This window comes from Lissotriton helveticus, chromosome 2_2, assembly GCF_964261635.1.
Source record: "Lissotriton helveticus chromosome 2_2, aLisHel1.1, whole genome shotgun sequence".
Classification (NCBI taxonomy): Eukaryota; Metazoa; Chordata; class Amphibia; order Caudata; family Salamandridae; genus Lissotriton; species Lissotriton helveticus.
Genome location: NC_136060.1, coordinates 289,288,895 through 289,312,214, shown reverse-complemented (window position 1 = coordinate 289,312,214; position 23,320 = coordinate 289,288,895). Strand labels below are relative to the sequence as shown.

The 23,320-nt window shown below is 44.3% G+C and overlaps 1 protein-coding gene across 1 annotated transcript in view; it reads left to right on the top strand.

Moving 5' to 3' along the window:
* NCAPG (non-SMC condensin I complex subunit G) overlaps window positions 1-23,320 on the top strand; it is a 453,174-nt gene that overhangs the window by 131,627 nt on the left and 298,227 nt on the right. The window contains exons 6-7 of the mRNA XM_078678420.1: window positions 12,960-13,044; window positions 21,182-21,374. Of these exons, the coding sequence (XP_078534546.1) occupies window positions 12,960-13,044; window positions 21,182-21,374 (278 nt within the window). The remainder of the gene's footprint in view (window positions 1-12,959; window positions 13,045-21,181; window positions 21,375-23,320) is intronic.

Here is a 23,320-nt window from a genome sequence, read left to right as displayed (position 1 = left end):
CCTTGTGAAGTTTTGGTACGGGTGGAAGTAGCAAAGCCTGTATTTGGACTGCATGGGCATGTCTAAGTAAGGGCATTGTGAATTGTACCTATATAAGGGCATGAATAGGAGAAAATTTGCTTGGAGCCTAAAACGCCATACAACAATATCTGATGTCACTTCTTGTGATGTCACTTTTTACTAGGCCATGTGCGATGTCATGTTCCATGTCCTAAACTGTGATGTCACGCGCCATGTCAATTGTGTACTGTCTAACTTTTTAGTCCCCCACTTTTTTTTAGGACTTGTGCCACGCAGGACTTGAATAGTAATCTTGAGTACGGAGTTAATCTTAAAATACTAGCATTTCATGAATGCATTATTTATACTTTGGTGATGTTTTTCTCTCTAAAATGTCACTGGTAAGCAAAACATGGTATACAGTTACCAGATGCGCTGTTCAGAACCTTGGGAGTGGCTGAAATGTGACTAAAATCGCAGCTTTTAAGCTGTGTTAGAACCAGTGAGACAAAGCACTGTAGTACATCCCAGTCAGTTCTATAATGCTGCTATGATGGTCCAAATGACACTTATTTGGTAGAATTGAAGTGTCCGACTAAAATGTATAGTGTTGCAGAAATAGACTGACTGCTCATCTCGAAAGCTAACTAATTATAATGTATAGTAATTATCGGAGTCTGCTCTACTTGTGAAAAGTGGCAATCATCTTGGGGAAGCAATGCTTCTTTCTGATACTCTGCAGTACCTTAAGATATACATGGTATATTATCTCACCTAGAAAGTATTACCCAAGACCATCCATAGTGAAAGGTGCAAGTCACACACTGGTCCTTTCTGATGTTGCAGATGTACTTTCTAACCTACATACAGAAGCAAACATTAACAGCCCATTCTATAGTTTAGAGACGTGTTTTAGTAGTTGGGTTATTGTCGAAGCTTTTGGCGCCCAGGATCCATCAGAGGGCTGGATAGTCCTAATTGCACAGCAGTTCGTGTGAAGCAAGGACGCCATCTTATCTTGGGTTCGAGTCGATTGAGCTATATGGGGCTCAAGGTTCCATTTACAAAGTTTTATGAATGTTGTTATCCTCCATTATAGTGATTTACAAACAGCAGTGTAAAAGCTATGCCTTATAACTTCTCTAAAATAACCTAAACAATCCAGTTTCAGCCCATATCCCGAGGCAGCCAATGTGCACAAGTTAAGTTGGGTCACTCGCTGTGGAACTTCACCATTGACTGAAGTGGGATGACCTTTTGCCCCATACTCTATTCTGTGGTGGGTGTAAACGAAATGTGAATAGCATTTGAACAGACAAGTAACCTGAAGAGGTCTGAAACATATGTACATATATATTTTGGTTTATTTTATTTTTTTGTTTCGCAATTCTTTATTGAAATTTAAAAGCATACATATAGGTTCTGTACAACGTAATAGGCATACAAGAGTCTATTGATAATAAAGATTTGTGTGCGATTTGAAAGAAAGGAGAATGAAAGGGAAGGAACAGATAGGAAAGAAGGGAAATAGATAATGGGGAAAAGGAATATTACACATAGTATGCATAGTAACCCATAACGTTCATTATTCATAGTAACATGATAGATTAGATAGAGTAAATCATGGGTATGAGGAACAGAATTAAAGATGATCATTAAAACGTACTGGGTGGTTATAAATAAGAGTTTGCCTTTTCCTTATTCGGAGTAAGAGGGAACATAGGAAAGAAGGAGAGGGGACTAGAGAAGGGGGAGGGCAGGAGAAGGGAGAGGAGAAAGCGGGAAGGGGAAGATGCAAGCGCAGTAAGAAAAAAGAGGAAATAGAAGAGGAGGAGAGGGATTCCTCTTGATTTTCAACTAAGCCAGCTAAGCGCACAACCATTTAATCTTATGCTCTCATTATCCCAAAGTGGGGCTTTAGAATGTAAACGGTAAGCAATTCCTAAAAGACGATGTGCTCGGTGCCATGCTTGATATGTACATTTCATCAATGGGTGTGGAGGGGATATTCGTGGATTATGGGCTCCATATAAGAATGCAAGGCCGTCGTCTTGATTAAGTAGTGAGTGTTACGTTTTGACCCATTGTGGGGAGGTCAGTTGTGTCTGGGAATAAATAGGCCAGTTGTTAGAGGTGTAAAGCTAAAGAGTAATGTTCCAGAGATGATAAACTGAAACCTCCATGGGATCGGTGAGATATTACCTTTGCAGAAGCTAAACGAGGATGCATAGATCACCAGACAAAGGCTCGTATACGGGCATCTACAAGATGGACTGTAGACAGGGGAACTACAATCGGAAGCATGGCACGAATAGAAGTAAAATGAGGCAGAGTAAGCATCCTTGAAGCCTGGACTCTTCCCCACATAGTGAAACCCAAAAGAGACCATTTAGCAAAATCGGTTTCCATTTGTACTATGAGGGGTGATAGATGGTCTAAAACCATTCCTTCTAAGCCTTGGTTAATCAGAATTCCTAAGTATTTTAGTTGCGACGATTTCCAACAAAAGGGGTAACCATCAATTTATGCCTTTGTGTTACCCGATGGTAATGGAAGCGCCTCACTTTTATCTCCGTTTAACTTCTAAACGGAGAGGGTTGAAAACCTGTTGATAATCTCCAGCAGATTTTGTAATGAATGAGAGAGATCCTTTAAAGTAAGGAGTAGATCGTCAGCATGTAGGCAAATCTTGGAAATGCCCCCTGCAATAGGTATACCCTGTATTTGCGTTGAGTGGCGGATAAGGGAAGCAAGGGGTTCCATCGCCTGCAGGAATAAAAGAAAAGAAAGCGGACAACCTTGACTGGTACCCCTTCAAATTTCGAAAAGGGTCTGAAATAAAACCTCCACAATTTACCTGGGCTACAGGATTATCATATAGCAGGCGAACCATGCAAATAAACTGATCACTTAGGCCAAAGCGCTTCATGGTGGTTAAGAGATAGCCCCAGTCAATACGATCAAACGCCTTTTCTGCATCCAAAGAAAGGGCAATTGTATCTTCCGTCCTCTTGTGCAGCCCATAAAGTGTGGGCTAATGTACAAAGGGGATTCCTGGAAGAACGGCCAGGGACAAAACCAATCTGTATGGTGTATAAAAGATGAAATGACTTTACGAAGTTGTGCCGCTAAAATACTTGCAACATTTTTAACGTCTCCATTGATAAGTGAAATAGAGCGATAACTATCACAAGAAAGCGGATCTCTACCCGGCTTAGGGATGACCACAATCAATGCTTTATTAGTAATAGGGCCTACTGAGGATGTCTGAATAGCCTTGTAAAAGGCTGAATGTAGAGTATCAATTGTCTTACCCAGACCATTTATAAACATGGAGAAAACCATCTTCTCCTGGGTATTTGAGATAATGTAATTTAGCAATGGCTACAGCAATTTCTTCCTTATTAATATCTACATTAAGTAACTCTCTACCCTCATCTGTAAGGTATGGATGGTCAATATACGCACAGTAGGTGTTTAATTGATCTTCAGTTGCAGGATTCTCAGGGGTGTAAAGTTTCTCATAAAATGATGCAAAAGTAGTTAATGTGTCTTGTGGTTCAGTAAAAATCGCACCCGTTTCCGATCGTTTGGCAGGGATAGCCATGGCTGCTTTGCCCTGTTTCAACTGTGCTACAAGCAGTCTACCTGCTTTCTCGCTTTGTTCGTAATGCCTACCTTTTAGACGTTGAAGGGCATACCCTGCTTTGGAGGTATACAAGTTAACGATCGCCATTTTAGCTGGCTGTAGGCATCGACGGTTGGGCACTGTGCAATGAGAGGAGTATTGGTGCGTGAGGGAAATAATTTGATCCTAAAGTTCAGTATGATGAAGAGACGCTTTCTTATTGGCTACAGAAGCATCTCTCATCAGTTGCCAGCGGATAGTTGCTTTCGCAGCCGCCCAAATGGTTCTGCAAGAAGTAACTGATGATTTATTATTGATTAAGTAGTCAGACAGATGAGAGCTTAGTTGAGCCTTACCCTGGGGAGAATGATATCTTTGAATATTCATACGCCATGGTTTGCGGCCTGGGGAGACTAAACCTATGTCTAAAGCAAGGAGAATCGGAGAGTGGTCAGAATGAGCAGCTTCTAAAATTTGTGACTCACTAGTGATTGCAACTACTGAATGAGAAATGAGAAAATAATCAATCCTGGAATGGGTACCATGCGCAGAGGAGAGGAATGTATACTCCTGATCTACTGGTAAAGACTCAATTGATCCACCAGTCCATGGTCCGATGTTATATCTCCCAGTAATGCTCTATCTGCCTCTCTGCACTTATCTAAAGGCCCTGTTCCATATAAAACTGCATCGCTGGCCAGATTCCAGTCTCCCCCAATGATGTAGGTGGATGCTCTGATTTCCACCAGTAGGATATTCAAACTGAGCAGATGAGAGCGTTTAGCTTCCGTTGAAGCATATACTGAGCCAACGCAGAGGGTCCTGGCAACTATTTTTAACTTGGTCAAGGCATATCTGCTGTCTGGATCAACCCAGGTCTTAGCAGTTGAGCCAGGCAAGGAGTTATGCAAAAGAATAGCCATGCCACATTTTCATGGCTGGTTCTCTTTAGAAGGCGACCGTGTCGTCTGTCCTCCATGAATGATTTTACCAACCCAATCTCGTCATAGTTTGGAAGATTCCAAAGCGTCCAAGTGCGTCTCTTGTAAAAGAGCAAAGTCAGCTCTTTTTCCGTTTATTGTAATGCGTAAGACGGTGAACATTCCATGAGACAATACGAAGTGGGCAAGAGGAAGAAGTGTTCATAGCCATGTAAGTGTTGAAAATGTAGATTGGTTGGTTTTAGAGTCGATTATAAAGATGAAAATAGAGAAGAAAGCAGGGTATAAAGCAGAAGCCATACAGGAAAGGAGGGAGTATGAGGCAAGCATAAGAAGATATGGGGGATAATTTATGTAAGGGAGGAGGATTGGAGAGGAAGCAAAACTCAGGACAAGGAACATAAATCAGATCAAATAAAAGGTTAATATTCCTCTTAGATAGTTCCTAACAGACTAGAGGATTGAAAGCTGTGATGGAAAAATAAGAGTGTCACTTATGTATACGTAACGAGGAAGGGGGAAAAAGAGAGAGCGATTAAGAAAGAAAAATGGAAAATGTGCTGTGCAGATAAAGTCCAGCACTAGGGGTGCATGACTATTGACTGCGGGTCTAAAATTTTGGGCTATGTGCGCCGGAGGAGCCCCGTCCAGTCGTAAAATCAATAGAAAAGATGTACCTATGCTGTAGTAATTACAATATTGAAGTTGAGAGTGTAAGAGTGCTCGGATATTCAAGAATATGACTCATAATATGAGGGATAGACTTAGAAGTCCGAGAGATTGGGGAAAAGGACAAATATCAGGAAGGTACAGTGTTAGAAAAGAAGAGGAGATCAGGAAAAAAGGAGAAGGGAGAAAAAGGGAAAGAAAGGGAGATAAAGAAGAGGGTCGTCTATGTCCTATTGAAATGATCAGAAATGGGATGCAGTCAAACATATTTTTATCATATAACTTGTTAGGAAAGGGGAGGAGAAGGGGGTAGGGTGTAGGTATCAGAAGTGAAGCTGGGATGAACGTTGAAATGCGTTCTTCTCTCTGCTCTCGCAGAGGCAGCTGTAACCCAACGATCCCCAGAAATCATCCAATGAGTACTGTATCCGAAAACACCAGTACTCTTTAGATGACCTGAAGGGAAGGGGGTTTGGGAACACACAATAAACAAAAATAAAGAATTAAAATAAGATAAAATAAAGAATTTAACAACTGGTGCACGTACGTGCTGATGGAGAACGGAAACGCTGGGTCACTGAATCCTCTTGTAAGATCCATTCCTTCAGGGGAAAATGGAGATCAGCTCCTAGTAAAACAAATGCACCAGAAAACTGGTGACCTTACTTGTGACAAACATTAAGGCATGCCTGATTCTTAGACATCTGGAGGTACTGTTGGCAGACACAGACGCCAGGGAAATTACACAGAGAGAAAAAGTAAATACTCTACTAACACTCTTCCACCCTTATACCCACATATACATAAACACTCTTCAAAAACTATGAATCTGAGTAATACTGAGAGCGGATCCCCAAAATGTTTGGGAGCGTTACCAAACCCTTAGGCAAACAGGGACTACTATATTTGTATCAAGGAAATATAATATTCAAATAAACAATAACGACTTTCTATAACCGTCAGTAATTTTTTGGCAAGCCCCTGAATATTCATGACATACACAGGCGAAGTCTCGTGAGCCTCAATGTGATATTAGTAATAAAAGAAGATAAAATAGTAACAGTGTAATAAACCGGAAAGCCTTCCGCTGACCTGTTACGCTGATCCCCAATTACTGTACGAGTGAGCAAGGCATGAATAGTATGGCCGTAAATACAAGGGTCAGAAGGGGAATGTTGAATTAAGGACTTAGCTTCCGATGGCTGATCTTGCTCCCGTCAGGAATCTCCAACAGGAACACCAACTGAAGGAGAGAAGAACCGCAGGACCGCTCTGGGGCTGTTTTGCGTTGAGAAGCAGGAGGGGCGTTGCTAGGCGGCGTTTAAATACCTGTAGCGTGAGCCTCAGCTGCTGTCATTGATGTGACATACATGCGTGTCCAGCCACTAAGGGGCTGCTATTACTGCCGATCGTGCAGCCCCAGCTGCACAGGCCCCGCATGGATCGTCTGCAGCAGGCCGAAAGGAACGATAAATCAAGGAAGAAAACAAATGGGAAAGATAGGCACATATTCATAGCCACCCATACTACAGGTGAGCCATACCTAGGTAGGAGGAACAAGTATACACAGACCCCTATACCCTAAAGGTTTGACAAGTGTGGAATGCACCTAAATGGAGGAATGGGTCCCTATAGCTGGAGCCCAAGCTGTCTTAAGTAGCAAACTGTAGGAAAGCTGCTGCGGGTCTCTACGTCTGATGATTCCCACCCTGCTGGAGGGAATATGTCGCAGCCCGGGAAATCTTGACAGTGGAAAGGGAAATAGAGTAAAGTAGGAACATTTCAAAGGAAGCATTGCATAATAAAGCAGATATGTATTCTGGTACTTATCCAATCGTCTTTTCAGCAGACGATAGGTAGCTAACTTACATCATATCTTCAACGTAAAACAATCAAATAATGATTCGGAGATCAAGGCGCACCCTCCTCAGATGATGAGGGGGGGTTTTAGAGGAGAGCGTGTTTTGTCCTGATTTCTTTCCTGTGTGAGGGCAGCTACTGCTTGAAGGACCTGCGCTCTATCTCCCAAGGTTCGAGCATGTTGATCTTGATCTCGTCCCCTACTTTGGCACGGGTCTGGATTAAGTTGAGTTCCACCAGAGGATGTCTTAGAGTTCAGTGGAAGGAGTGGAGACTCAAGCTCAGGTATAGACACAGCACAGTCCATATGTGAAGGAGCAAGATGGTCTAAGAATTATTCAAGATTAAAGAATTCTTGGAGAAACGTGCAGGTTAAAAAAGGCCATACTTGATGTCTAATTGACGCAGACTAGGTTGAAAAGAAAGAAAGGTCTTGCAACGTTTATTTGTTTATCTTGAGAAGTCTGCTCCCATTCTGATCTCATGAAGTTCTTTTGGGCACTTGGTCGCGGACGGCCACAGGGGCCCCTGTAGATAAGAATGTCGCTAGACGTCACCGCCTGGCGACCCTGCCTTTTTGAATCCTCCTCCAACGCCCGAGAGCCTAGTCATCCAGACCTCGACTTCGCAGAGTGCCTTTCCCACGGCTCCACCAGATAAGGACTCTAAAAAACTGGAACAGTTTGGTAAGCGATTGTTCTCTTTGGTCAGCTTGGGGCTGCGGTCGGTGAACACCGCCTGCTTATTGGGCCACTACTCCCATGCTGTATGGGATACTATTGCCTCAGTGTTCTGGGGAGGTCCAGGCTGTCCTTTCTCAGGCGATTGCTGAGGGCAAGGATGCGGCTAAGTTCGCCATTCGGTATGGCTTGGACACCGCCGACTTGTTGGGCAGGGCGATTTCTACTACTGTGGCGTTGCGACGCCACGCCTGGTTGCGTTCGACTTGGTTCTCGCCCAATGTACAGTGCTCGCTCATGGACATGCCCTTTGATGGCACCCGCCTGTTTGGCGATAAGGCCGATCATGCACTGAAGCGCTTTGAGGACTCGCAAGCCACAGCCAAGTCCTTGGGTCTTTCTGTAAAGAACACGACCACTCCTGGTTTTCGTTCCTATCGTGGCCAGGGGAGAGGCACCCAGGTACGTTCTTCCAACAAGCCTGTGCAGAACCAGCCTCAGCGCGGATGTGGTCGCGGCTTCCGCAGGGGTGGGTCTGGGAATCAGCGTGCGGGTCAGTCCGCCTCCACCCCGCTGCTTCTACCCCCAAACCTTCCTAATCCGAGCTTCGCGGAGCACCCCACGCCGGTGGGTGGCAGGATCCACCTCCACCACTGGCTTGACATTACGTCGGACAAGTGGGCGCTGCAGATCGTCCGCGAGGGCTACTCCCTTCCCTTTCAATCTCCCCCTCCTCACCCCCATGGCCATGCCACCTCGGTGCCACCACATTTCGGGGGATCATTTGGTTCCTCTCCAACAGGAAGTCACGTTCCTCTTAGCCAAGGGGGCCATTGAGCGCGTTCCGGGGCCAGAAATGGGCCGTGGTTTTTATTCCCACTACTTTCTAGTCCCCACGAAGGACAGAGGGGGAGGGCCTGCGCCCCATCTTGGACCTCTGGGACGTCAATCGCTTTCTCCAGAAGGAGAAGTTCAAAATGCTGACTCTGGGTCAGGTCCTGGCTGCCCTCAACCCTGGAGACTAGATGGTAGTGTTGGACTTGCAGGACGTGTATTTTCACATCCCTGTCCTGCCGGCCCACCGGCGTTACCTGCGGTTTACGGTAGGCCAGGAGCATTTTCACTTCACCGTGCTCCTCTTCGGCCTTACCAGTGCCCCTCGGGTGTTCACGATAGTGATGGCGGTGGTCGCAACTCACCTGTGCAGGTTAGGGGTGTCAGTCTTCCCCTACCACGACTGGGTGTTGAAGGCGGGCTCGCCCCAGGCAGTCATTACCCACCTCCAGACTACGGCTGACGACCTGCATTTGCTGGGGTTCTCCATCAATGTGTCGAAGTCGCACCTAAGTCTCTCTCGGAAGCTCCCCTTTATCGGAGCGGTTCTGGATTTGACGCTGTTTCGGGTTTATCCTCCCAAGTTTCAGTCGGGATGACCCTCTTGCTCCTGGGCCTGATGGCCTCCTGCATCCTGCTAGTGCAACATGCCAGGTGACATATGCGGGCTCTGCAATGGGACCTGAAGTTCCAGTGGGCGCAGCATCAAGGCAACCTGTCCGATCATGTCCAGATCGCGGAGGGCACTGCACAACAGTTGCATTGGTGGCTTGTGAGTCGCGATTGGATCAGTGGCCTATCGCTCTCCCTTCCCCCACCAGAGCACACAGTGGTGACGGATGCGTCCCTCCTGGGATGGGAAGGCCACTTGGGAGAGGCGGAGATCAGAGGCCTCTGGTCTCCGGCGGAGTCCCGGATCCATATCAACCATTTTGGAGCTGCTGGCGGTCCGACTTGCACTGAAGGCATTCCTTCCCTCGGTCTCCGGAAGTGTAGTGCAGGTATTCACAGACAACACCACCGCCGTGTGGTATTGCAACAAACAGGGTGGGGTGGGACCGTGGACCCTATGTCAGGAGGCTCTGCGCCTCTGGACATGACTGGAACATCAAGGCATTACCTTGGTGGTTCAACACCTGGCGGGTTCTCTGAACGTCAGGGCGGACAAACTCAGCCGCCGATGCATGATGGATCACGAATGGCGTCTGAACTCGGACGTGGCGCAAGCTCTCTTTCTGCAGTGGGGAGAGCCCTGGTTAGATCTATTCGCCACCAAAGACAACGCACAATGTCATCGGTTCTGCGTATTGGAATTTCCAAGGCGGCACTCACTCGGAGCCGCTTTTCATGTCATGTGGAGCTGCCGTCCGCCTATACCGCTTCTGCCCAGAGTGCTGGAGAAAGAAGCTCAGGTGCGACCGGGCCCAAGTCATTCTTGTGGCTCCGGACTGGGCTCGAAGAGTATGGTATCCCGAGCTACTCAGTATGAGCATCGATCCTCCGATCCGTCTGCCCTTTCGGTAGGCTCTTCTGTCGCAGCAGCAGGGGACGGTCTTCCACCCGAACTTGTCCAGCCTCCACCTCCAAGCGTGGAAATTGAGCGGCGACAATTGGCGGCTTTCGACCTTCCTCCCGAAGTTTGTAATGTCATTCTGGTAGCCAGGCGTCCGTCCACTAAAACAGTATACGCCTGCCGATGGAACAAATTTGTGGCATTGTTTACAGCAAAAGCTGTGGATCCCCTTTCTGCACCTCTTGCTGAGGTTCTTCTATTTCTTCTGTCTCTGGCCCAGCAGGGTTCTGCTCTGGGCATTATCAAAGGTTATCTTTCTGCCATCTCTGCCTTTCTAAGGCTTTCTGATCAGCCTTCTCTTTTTAATTCTCCGGTTGTTAACCGTTTCCTCAAAGGCATTACATACATGTTTCCTCGCGTGCCTTTCGTAATGCCTTAGTGGGACTTGAATCTTGTCCTGACTTACTTAATGTGCTCTCCCTCTGAGCCCCTTCATAACTGTCCCTTACATCTTCTCACCTTAAAGACGACTTTCCTGGTAGCTATCACCTCTGCCAGAAGGGTGAGTGAGCTCCAGGCTCTTTCTTCCAAACCTCCTTTCCTTTCAATTCATTCTGACTAGGTGGTTCTAAGGACCCGTCCTTCTTTCTTGCCAAAGGTTGTCACGCCCTTCCACTTTTCCCACCTTCTTTCTGCCTCCGCACCCTTCCAGGGAAGAGGAGAGGCGCCACCGTCTGGCAAGACAGTTGCAGCGGTCTGTAGCACCAGACATAAATATGAGCATAATGAAAGGGAGTCTAACCCACCGTTTTTGTTATCATATATTACTATTGAACTTGATGATACCTGAATTTCATGTTTCAGGAGAATATTATTCCAGGCTTCCATAATAATGCAACCTGTCTTTCTCACCCAGTTATGAAAGTTAAACTGCACTACGTAATCTATGTGACAGTCCAGATTTTTTAACTGAATTGTCAGGTTTAGAATTACTCTGAATCATTGGCCAGAAAAAGTGGCGTGTCTTAAGTAATTATAAAATAATTTATATGCTTTAAGCTGTGGCCAGGGGTTCAGGTCTTCAAAGGATTCCGAAGATTTTTCCATGTGGGCTACACTGAGGTTACCCGCTTGTAAGTAAATCCTAGGTTATATAGACCGTGTTACACCCCCCCACGTGGGGTTCCTGCTGTTGGTCTCCATTTTTTAAGTATGCAATGGGGAAAAATATCTGGGGCTTTGTGACACAAAGGTGGAAATGCAGATATATATGTACTACTAGACCTATGTGTAACTCTACAGCTTTTGCAATTTATCATTTCCGAGTAGATTTACACCTAGGTGTAGACTTGAATATCTCTACTGCCTCAAATATGGGTTTGGAGCCCCCTGCAACAGGATTAGCAAGTAAAAAATTCTCTACTAGTAACTTAGCACATCTAGGTGCAGATCTCTGCCGCTGTTGTGTTCTCCCTATGAGAAAGTATAGTGAATATTAAAGTTTATTATTCATTCAAAAATGTGCATGTGTGTGTGTGTATATATATATATATTTGTTTTTTCACCATTTTTTGCCCTGTAAATATGCCCCTATGCCAGTGAAATCGTTTTACATGATTTCATTGATGATGCTACTATTATCGAAAGAAATGAATTGCTTTACTTTGCAATTTTCGATTAGTTGCACGAATGCAGCGTCATACTACACAGTATTTTTTCCATATCTATGACAAACTTTATTGCACTGTCACTTTAAATGCTTTGCTCACTGTGTGTAGCTTGTCAAGTGATCAAGCATCCCTGGAGGCGAAACGCGTCATGGCGGCAGCGCTGGCTTCACGAAATTTAAACTACCTTGCACCAGCACGCTTGGGTCGACTCTTTGTTACTGGATATCTTTGGTGAATTCTTGTTTTTTGCCTGGAAGTGACAACATTCGAAATATATATATATATATATATATATATATATATATATATATATATATATTAGAGTATGAGATTATCCAGCATTTCCAGAAATAATCTATGTAAATTAATTTTAAGTGTTTATTTCTAACAGAATCAATGCATTAATGTTCTGCAACATTTTATTGTATCAACTTTAATGAATATTAATTTAAATGTATCAATTTAATTAAAAAGTGCATTTTAAACAATTTAAAAAAACACCCTGACTTTTCACTTTATTTTTAATATTTACAAAGGTTTGTTAAAAATTGTTTACATTTAATAAATATATTGTCAGTTTATTTTGCTCTTTTTAATAAACAAATTAAGCATAAATTTAACATTAGTTCCTATTGCGTTATATTTATTTCCCTCCTTTGTTTTCTGTAGGAGTGTTGCAGTAGCAATACCTATGAGGGGCCATGTGTGGTGCTTAACATACTCCAAGTCTGCACTGGAGTTAATTTATGTGTTTTGACAGCACGTTCACTACACAGCTGTAGTAACTTTAGGAGCATAGTTTGTGAATAGCAGTAGTCTTACTCTTTTGTGAGTGTTTGTATTTGCATGCCCCTCCTAATCGCCTCCCATTTATTAGTAATGTATTCTCCATTTCTCAGCTAATCCCCCTTGTCCCTATCGCATTTAATATAAAAATGTATGCCTATGTGGCGACAATGTCTGCACAGTAAAGTTGAGAAAGGTCTAACATTTTGTGAATAGACATTTGTAGTACGTGAGTAGTACTACTTTATGTACTATGAAATGCTGTTTGTGAATAGGCCCCAATGAGTTCTGCATAGAAGAATGTGTCGGACTTTGTGTTAAATTGTACAGTTGTATATTTGAAGGTTTCTTTCTCAAAGTGTTTGTATTACATTTCAGGTTCTAGCGGAAAAGGTTCACATGAGAGCCTTGTCCATAGCCCAGCGAGTAAAACTGTTGCAGCAGGGACTTAATGACAGATCAGGTGAGAATATTTCACATTTCTTTTGGCTGTTTTCAAATGTTTATAATACCCTTGCATTTCAGCAGCATAATTACTGTGCTGGGGATATTTACTGCCATTTGTTACTGCCATTTGTTACCACCAGAACAGGATCTTATAAAGGAAGGAAGTTTTGTTTATACACGTGGCTCACTCCACTTCCTGTACTGCTAGGTTTGGTGGTTGAGGGACCAATCTAATACTTCCTTCTGCAGGACCTGATAGTCATCGGTAGGAATCTCAGCAAGTCCACTCTCCTTTCATTCTTCTAAGGTGGATAAAATAAGTGCTATTGAGTTGGATAACAAACAAACATCAGTTATTCTGTATTATGAAACAGACATTTGAATGTATTCTAGGGGCACTGTTACAGCGGGTTACTTTATTTGCCTTGCGGAAAGCCATGCATCTGATTCTCTACTTTGTTGTTGTACTCCAGAAGCATATTGGAAACTCCTGTGCAGTTTAGATTGTTTTTCTGGAGACTAAACTAATGTACAGTACCCTTCTTCGGACCACACAAATAGCGGATTCTGTTCGGGAAGTTCACTTTATGGCCACAAGTGCCTCCTTTTTGCTTACGTCGATGGTAGGATCCTATCTGCTGTTGCAAAAGTACACATCTCCACAGCCTTTACACCAAACTTCAAGTGCTTGAGCATTTATAATTCTGACAAAGCCCCACAGTAAGCCTACTGATTCTCTGGCTTCTACAGCCATTGTTCGAATGTATAAGGGAACTCTGTTAATCCTAGACTGTATATGTAACAAGAGGGCTCTTAACATCCAGTCTTATCTAGTGCTAGGCCCTTGCCTGTGGATGCTGCAGCTGATCACATTTCAGCACAGACCATCTTTGCATAGTCTAAGAATATCTAAAGTTTAAAGAAGCAGCTCTTCCCATCCAATACTAGAGAGTCTGGGGGTTCAAGTGTTCTCAAAGCAGAAGCAAAATATCTTCCATTCTGCTCCTCTAGACATAGAATCTGAGAAACGTGATGCTTTTGGTGGCATGGTATTTATCTCCAGCGTTGCTTTCTGCTCTTCCAGTGCCACCTGCCTTTTGGGCTGCTGAACTTTATGGATAGTGGCAAAACCATCAGTAATCCGCTCCTCAAGCTGGCTGGCGTAGAGAGATTCAATGTTATCACAATTAGATCATTACAAACTCATGGGTCAGTCAGCTGAGCTACCATGTTAATATCCTACCCATCGCTGGAGCACCCCACCCCCTGTCTTTCATAGTGTGCTTGCAGACCATTGCCCTGCTAATCAGGATTTCTTGGAGATAGAGGTATTTGCCTTAATGGAAAACAGGGCTCCAGAGAAATAAAAATAAATTTTCCAGAGCGCAGCTGTTAAACTTGGTCCTTTTTGCAGGGTTGTTCCTGAACTTTTTGCCTTCCTCCTGTATTTTGTCTTACCTGTTTTTGTTGGTTTTATGATTCTGGGCACTTTACCACTGCTGATCAGTGCTAAAGTGCATATGCTCTCCCTATTATAAATCGATGTATGGATTAGTGACTCCATGATTGGCTTATGTGGTTTACTTGTCAGACCCTAGTACAGTGCACTGCTTGTACCCAGGGCATTTAAATCATATGCTGCTGGTGGGCGTGCTGCACTGCTTGTGTCACCCATCGGAGCAGCTTGTAAAGTGTCTCAGGCCTGCCATTTCAGAGCCTGTGTGCAATCTGGAAATGCCATGTTGACTGGCAAGTGCACCCACTTGCCAGCCCCTAAACCTTCCCTTTTCTGCATATTAGTCATCTCTATGGTAGGCCCAAGGACAGGGTGCATTGTAGGTAAAAGGTAGGACATGCCCTGATGTGTGTGACATGTCCTGATGGTGAATTACAGCCATTTTTATTTTTCACTATTGCTAGGCTACCTGTTCCCTATGGGCCCGAATGGGCAGTTTGATTATAATATCTTATATTCCTACCTGACTCAGGGAACTAGGTAGAAATTTGAGTTTAGTATGCCTGAACTCGGAATGATAAAAATACATCTTTTTTAGTAAAGTTGGTTTTAACATTCTGTGTTCGAAAAAAACACTTTTAGTAAGTATGTATTTTCTTGCCTAACTATCAAAGGCTGCCTCTGCTAGGTTGTGTATTCCTTGTCTGGAGTTTGAGTGACGGAGGCTGAGGGATTCCAAGAGACAGGGTGAGTCAGCACAGGGCTGAATAGAGCTATCTGCATGTAGATGGGTGGGAGGAGTTGCACCTGGTACCTGAATAGGGCTGTGCCTGCCTTCCACAATGCTGACTCCACCTCCTGTGGTGCATCTGTTGTCCCTGGCCCACACTGTCAAAGGAAAGGAGTCTTGTCAACAAAGTGATCCAGGACTGCACAGAACTGGTTTGGACTGGGTACAGGACCCTCTGCCTTCATAGGACAAATAACTTGCTAGTATAAATATGGTGGCCCAGACGCCAGAACTTTAGATCACTTTTGGGAAACATGAGAACCTTTACTGAGGAGAGGAGCCTGAAAGAAACTGAAGGTGCAGAATATCCCTAAGCTGAGTGCTGTTTATGGGATTGGCCTGCAGTGGTTGCCTGCCTTCCAAAGAAAGGAGAAAGGAACTTTGTGCTACTTTCATCAACCTGTAAAGAATCCCCAATAGCTTGGAAATTGAGCTTGCCTCATGCTGAAGTCTCAGGGATAACAGACTTCACCAACCAGCTCCCCTGAATTCCCTTGCTGGGAATTTGAAGTGCCTACTGTTGTGCTGGGCCTTCTGAGAGACTGCGTGTCGCAGGGAGCTGGAAGCGAGAGTCACTGATAAGAAGCATGATGCCGTTGAAGCCGCTGTCGTATCACTGAAGAAGGGTGTCGCCTCACATCACCGGAGAAGAGTGTCGCCGTCGCAGCAGACACTGTCGCATCACTGGAGAAGTGTCCAGTTTGGATGTGATAAGGGCAGCAACTACATTCTTTTGTAGTGTCAGTGGACTATAAGGCAGAACCTTTCTAGAAAGCTTCAGAATGAAGAAGCATGATGAAGCGATGTGGTTTATCTGGCCTTCAAAAGATAGTTTGGTGTCAAAAATCACCCCCAAATGTTTCACCTTAACACTTGGTGTGGGAAGAGTACCAAGCTTCTGAGGCCACGAATTGGAGACCAAAAGGATGGGTTATTTCCAAATAGCAGGACATCCGTTTTTTATTAATTTAATTTATGGCAATTATCCCCCATCCAGTTGCCTATATCTCGAAGCAGTCCTGAGATTTAACTGCAGTGGTATCTGAATTCCCAGTTACCAACACAATGATTTGTGGAGTGTCTGCATAGGAAACTAAGGCAAAGCAATGGGATTTAATCAATGCCGCTAATGGGGTGCCATATAGATTAAAAAGTGTCTGGTTCAAAGAAGACCCCTGTGGCACCCCACATGGCAGTGAGAAAGATGGTGACACAAAATCTCCTAGGTTCACTGCTGGGATTCGATTTGTTAGAAAATATGTCATGAATTCTAAGGCTTTATCCTTGATTCCTATCTGGCAAGCTGGTCAACAAGGATAGTATGGTTGACTGTATCGAATGCGGCTGAAAAATCCAGTAGAATCAGGGCTGAGTTTCCCCTGCCATCTATGGTCTGGTTGATTTCTTCAGTGGTGATCAATGCAAACACTGTGCTGACTACGGAATCCAAACTGCGTGGATCCAGGATCTGATTAGCATTTATAAAGTTGGTCCAATCCTGATTGACAACCTTTTCCACTACGTTGGCTGGAAATGGCAAACAGGAGATCAGCCTATAGTTGTTGGAGGACACTGACGTCTAAATAGTTTTTTTCCATAAGTGGGAGGAGAGAAGCTATACTCCTCTCTCAGGAAATAATTTGTGCTAAAAAGGCGGGCCACTGGATTTTGTCAATTTTAGTTTCTGGTCCCCAAGAACTGCAGAAGCTTGTGGTCTATTCTGGTTCTCCAGCTTCCAAACTGGTTCATTTGGCAAGACAAGTTCAAAATGCTGTCCCTAAGAACAAGTATTCTGGAGCGTGAATTGAGGAGATTGGTTGGTGTCCCTGGATCTCCAGAACACTCAAATCCATCTTCATGTCCTACTCTCACGCAGGCTCTATTTGAGGTCAAGTGTGGGATTTAACACTATCAGTTGGGGGTCCTTCTTTCTCCGACTGTCAATGGATCCATGTCTCTTCATGAAGTTGCAGGCAATGATTGCAGGTTCATTGTGTCAATCGGAGTGCCATACATTCACACACATGGGCAACTTGCTGGTGTATACACTGTCCCTGCTGTTGGCCTAGGAGATCTCTCCAGAGGACGGTGACCCAACTCCACTACTTAGGCTTTATCATCAATGTCCGAATGTATCACCTCAGTCCCCCACAAAAGCCTTCTCGTAGGTTCGCAGATATTCGGGCAGTCATTCCATTGTGTCTGGGCCGACCTTAGGTTCTGTCCTGCAGGCCTTGTATTGGTACTTCAGGTAAGCTGGTGGTTGAAAACCCTCCAGTGTTGTCTGAGGAAGAAGTAGCTGCAGCATTAAGTCTCTTGGCTCAAATGTGGATTTTTCTCATTTATCAGGATTTGCACTGGCCCCTCCAACCATCTGAGGGGTTGCCCACTCATCCCTCTGCAGGGTCAGGCTGCTGTGGTCATGAATGCCTGCTCCATGGACTGGGCTCCTCCTTTGAACCAAATGGTTGCGTAGGGCCTTTGGCCCGTGTAGGATATACTCCTGCACATACATGTACCCAAGCTTCAGGTAGGCCATCTTACCCTGAAAGCAATTTCTCTTCCATGTCTGGAAGCAACATCCAGGCTATGTCAGACAATTATACTCCCATTCATTATATCAACAATTTGAGAGGAGTGAGATTTGATCATCTGTGTTAGGAAATTATTCATCTGTGGACATGAATGCGCAATGTGTAGTCTTCCAGCGTGGCTCATCTTGCAGACTCACTCAATGTGAGATTCAATTCCCTCAGCCAGCTCTTGCAGCGCGGGAAGGGTCAAGAGTGACACCTACACACATGTGTGATTGAAGAGATCTTCTCCACAGTTGAATTTCCATTTGTATATCTTATGCTGTTGCCCTGAAGAGGAAGTGTCATCTGTTTTGTGCCATACTCTTTCCTCAGAGGGGTTCCCAAGTGATGTTTTTTTGGCTACATTGGTCTCTGGCCTGCTCTACACTTTTCTGTCAATCCTGCTTCTGTCTGACGTTCTGTGCAAAATGCAGGAGGTAGCAGATTTGATTGCTACATACTGGGAGAGCAGGATCGGGTATGCTGATCTGTTGCCACTGAGCATTTAGCCTCCTCTTCCCCTTCTACTCGTAGCCAATCTGCTTTACAGCTGAAAGGTCAGGTCCACCTGACCCCCAGATGCTGTGGCAGGATAAGTAGAGATAGATTGTGTCCGCTCGAACCAATTTGCTTTTCTGATGAAAGCAAATGAGTTAGTAGTCATCACTTAATAAGCCTGCCACCAGATCAATCTACTCCGGCCGCTGCAACAAATCGTGTAGGGTTGTGAGTAAGAAAGCATCTTACTTTTACATCTAGCCTGTCCATCATCTTGAGATGTACATTGTCCCTTCTAAAGCATGGTCTTGTGGTGGTTACAGTTAACTCAATTGTCTAAAATGATGGCCTGCCACCTCTGGAGGTAATATGGAATCATACCTCCAACGGGGTGGCTTGTGCTGAAAAAGACACACTAAAGCAATTTTGTGGCTTCCAATTATGTAGAGGCAGATGACCGAGCTACACGTTTTCCCTTCTATCCTGAGCATCGTCTCTGAGATTCATGGCTTTGGCCACGAAAGGACCATCTCTGCATTAGTTGAGGGATCTGGCATTGTCGAAACTGAAAACCCCTGACCATAGTCACAAAAGGGGCAAAATTGTTGTGTGTGAATTGTCTGGAAGGAGCTGAAAAGCCCAAGGAATGAGCTCTGACCCTGCTCTCCTCAAACTGATCCAGGGCCAAAAAAGGCTAGAGCAATCAAACGAAATGTACATAATGGACACTTGGACATCACACTTTTTCACCCAGGTGTGGTGCCAAAGCGCCACATTGACCAATATTGCTCGACCTAAGCAATCGGTCGTGTCCAAATGAGTTTATTATGAATGTGCCTGCTTCGCAACCATGCTGAATTGCTAGTTTAAGGAACGCCTGAAGGTCATACGGAACAGCTGCTAAAGCTTGTACCACTGTGTCCGAAAGAGCATGAGCGTAGCAGCTTAAAATGCAGTTACTGTTCACTGATGTCAGAGCAAGGCTTGTAGAGGAGAGAATCCGTTTGCACATTGTTTGTCTGTCTTTTCGATTTAACAATCTAGTGGAGTGGTAGGAAAAGCCTTGGAGTTTACTTTGCTGGTGAATGCCTTTACCACTAAACACCTCAGTGTTGGATGTTGTGTAAGAAAGGCTGAGTCGCCTGATGCAGGACGATGGCAACAAGCGACCTGCCTATTAACAGGTGGACACAAACATGGTTACGCCCAAGTACCCAAAAGAGTATTGTGATGGCCTCAATAGCAATGAAGGGTGTATAGTGACAAATGGGGGTGGGGTCGCACACTACTCACACACCGGAGGAGTCGCCCCCAAGGACTCTGGTCAATGTAGTAAAGTGTTCGCAATGCATCATCTTGTGATCTTCTGCTATCTTCGCTGTCTTCGCCATCCCTGGACACGTGTTTCGGGGTATCACCCCTCGTCAGCAGGGATAGGCCGTGTACTGGGGTTGCCGATGGCTGCCAATATCTGCCAGGTATAGTACCACTCAGGCGCGTAGGTGCGGGATCCCAGGCTCGTCAGCCCACTGCTCACGGGAGCTTTAAAGTTACAAATGGGGGTGGGGTCGCACACTACTCACACACCGGCGGAGTCGCCCCCAAGGACTCTGGTCAATGTAGTAAAGTGTTCGCGATGCATCATCTTGTGATCTTCTGCTATCTTCGCTGTCTTCGCCATCCCTGGACACGTGTTTCGGGGATGGCGAAGACAGCGAAGATAGCAGAAACTTTAAAGCTCCCTTGAGCAGCGGGCTGACGAGCCTGGGATCCCGCACCTACGCGCCTGAGTGGTACTATACCTGGCAGATATTGGCAGCCATCGGCAACCCCAGTACACGGCCTATCCCTGCTGATGAGGGGTAATACCCCGAAATACGTGTCCAGGGATGGCGAAGACAGCGAAGATAGCAGAAGATCGAAAGATGATGCATCGCGAACACTTTACTACATTGACCAGAGTCCTTAGGGGCGACACCGCCGGTGTGTGAGTAGTGTGCGACCCCACCCCCATTTGTAAGGGTGTATAGTGGCCTGACCTGATTGAATTACCTCAGTCAGCATTTAATTTGTTTAACTTTTTTAGTGGAAAGGTGCAGGTCTAAGACTTCTGCCGCTCTTTGTATAATAACCGCAAAAGAGGCACTTTCCTTTGTGGCAAGACCAAGGGGAAACACAAGGGTATTATCTGAAGAAGTATCCAGACCACTAGTATATTGGAGTTATTCGTACCAGTTTTTACCATATTGTGGGAAATAATCATCCCCTTCATCATAATTGTCATTGTCTGACTCGTGTCGAAAAAGAAGTATCCTGATCCACTGTGGGACTTCTTCTCTTCACCGCTGTGGCCCTGCTTTTTGGTAAGCGGTGAATAGCCCTACAGTGGGGTAGCAATGCACCACTTACTACTGATGATTGGCTTAGAGCTATGCAGTATTGTGATATGACCAGCTAAACCTTATGCCTCTTTACAACCTCCAGGCCTAGAGACATGTGAGCACCTCTCTGGGTATATCTTGTGACATTGGACCTGAATTTATCAAACAATGCCAATGATAATTGAACTGACTTTTCCCTTTTTCCTGGTTTGCCTGTGTCTCTCTGGCACTGCAGATGTATTTGTTACGATCAATACTATATATGTCATATGCTGTACTGTTCGCCTTTGAATGCAATGTACATTATTCATTTTATACACTATTGCAGCACGGTTTCTATTTTTGTAGAAATGAATAAAAACATTAAAATAACAAAGCAAACTGCTTCCTTTTATAATAAAGTTTTTGTTCCAGCTCCTTTTTACATGTTTAGTATATTATGTTTTTAATAGATGCTGTAAAAGAGGTGATGCAGAAGAAACTTCTTCAAGCTTGGCTTCGTCTGACGGAGGGAGATGTTTTGGAACTTCTTCACAGATTGGATGTAGAAAATTGCCCTGAAGTAGCAGTCTCTGCTTTAAATTCAATGTTCTCAGTATCACCTCTTCAGGAGCTGGTGCAAAATTGCAAAAACATTGATGATAGGTAATAGGTTTTACCACATATAATTGAAATGACTGAAAGAACATGCTTGAATTTGCAATAAAGCACACCCTTAGTTTTGAAAAATGCGAAGCAGTCTTTACATTGTAGTATGTATGTACTCTTTAAAGTTCTGTATCTGAAGCCATCATTGGACACTTCAGAAACCACACTAATTTGACTAATCTGTGATAGGGTGGCAGTCCAAGTGTTCTTTTCACTAGCTCCCGTGAACACACATGTTCCAACATAATGTACTTCCCTAGCGTGCTCGTGAACGAATATGCAGTGTGTAGGAAATATCAGCGTACACTAAACTCTCACTTTTAAAATCCAAAGAATCTGAGGGATATGTCCTTGTTTCAGAAAACTAAGGAACTGCCTGTGCATGGCTATTAATAGCCTCTTTAAAGTCATGCTCGACAGTGCTTAGATTACGGTAGAACGGATGAAAGAGGATTTCTTTAGTAATTAGTATTCTAAAAATTTAGCGGGGTCAACACCCGACTCCATGATATTTTTCAGCCAAGACTGTGCATCCTTAATATCAGTGCTGGAGAAAAATTGTATTGGGTAAGAAACTTTTTGTGATACTACTCAAACTGGAATAATGTGATTTCATTAACTGTGCCAGGTGGATCTTTATAGAGGGTCCTATTTCAGCCTTAACTGTGCTCTGCACCTTTCAGGCAGTCAAGTTGTTGAGGAAAAATGTAACATTGAATTTGAGGATGCAAGAGGAAATGATCTTTGAGGGAGAAATGGAAACTAAATAGGTGAAAATGAGCAATTCAGTTATACTGAACTCTGATCCCATTTGGTAAAGCATTTAGACTAATACTCTCCTAGCGTAAAGGGTGTTGTCAATGGAGTTGAAGTGTTGGGGAATACTGGGTATTCACCTTTGTTCAATCTGGTTGTGAGGGATGGAATTATTCAGGGGGAGGGCCGTACAATGTTAACAACTGGGGAAGTACCCTTGGTGACCCAACCTGAGATCCCAGTTAGACAAAGGGAGTTATCTAACTTAGCCCCAGAGATCCTAGTTAGAACAAGGGAGCCTGTAAAATTGGTCTCTTGGAATATAGCTGGAGTTGTAAAAAACTTAAGGGACCCAGAATGGGCAAGCTTCATTGATGTTTTTGACTTTTGTTTGCTACAGGAAAATTGGGCAGTAGTCACACCACATAGACTTGGTTATAAGTCTTTTGGGATAGGTGCTATTCAATCTAGAAGTGGAAGGCCTTCGGGTGGACTTTTAATTTGGGTGAAAGTAAACCTAAGGGTACAAATTGAGGTGTTGGATGCAAATTCTCTTGATATATTAGCTTTAAAAATAACTTCATATGAAGGGAAAAAATTTGTCCTAATAAATGTCTATAATAGACCAACATCCTCATCAAGAGACTCACTAACATTATCCAAATTATATTGTTTTTTAAATACATTAGAGGGTAGGGCGGACTATGTTATCTTGGCAGGTGATCTAAATTGTAACTACGAACCAATCTTGGGTCTGTGATATTTTCGAAGAGGAAGATCAAGCCAATAATATCCCTGCCTTGGAGAATGCGAAACCCGTAAAATGTTCGGTTTTGGCACTCCAAATAACAAAATTATGTACGGAGTATTGCCTTAGGGCTTGCAATGGACGTTTTCCGTCTGACAGCTTGAAAAGACCAACCTTTATTAGGAATAATTGCAGGAGTAATTTGGACTTTGTGATTGCTTCTATATCCATCTGGCCGAACATTCTAGACTTTGAGGTAAAGGATAGGCTAGAAAGCGATCACTTTCCTGTAAGTCTTTCAATGGAAGCCGCCTTGTTTGAAGGAGTAATTTCCTCTCCTCTAGCAGATGGTAGTAATATCGACAATGCTGAGATCCATATAAGCAACAACAGACGAGCACTCAAATGGCCATTTATACTAGACCATGGTGAGATCCTC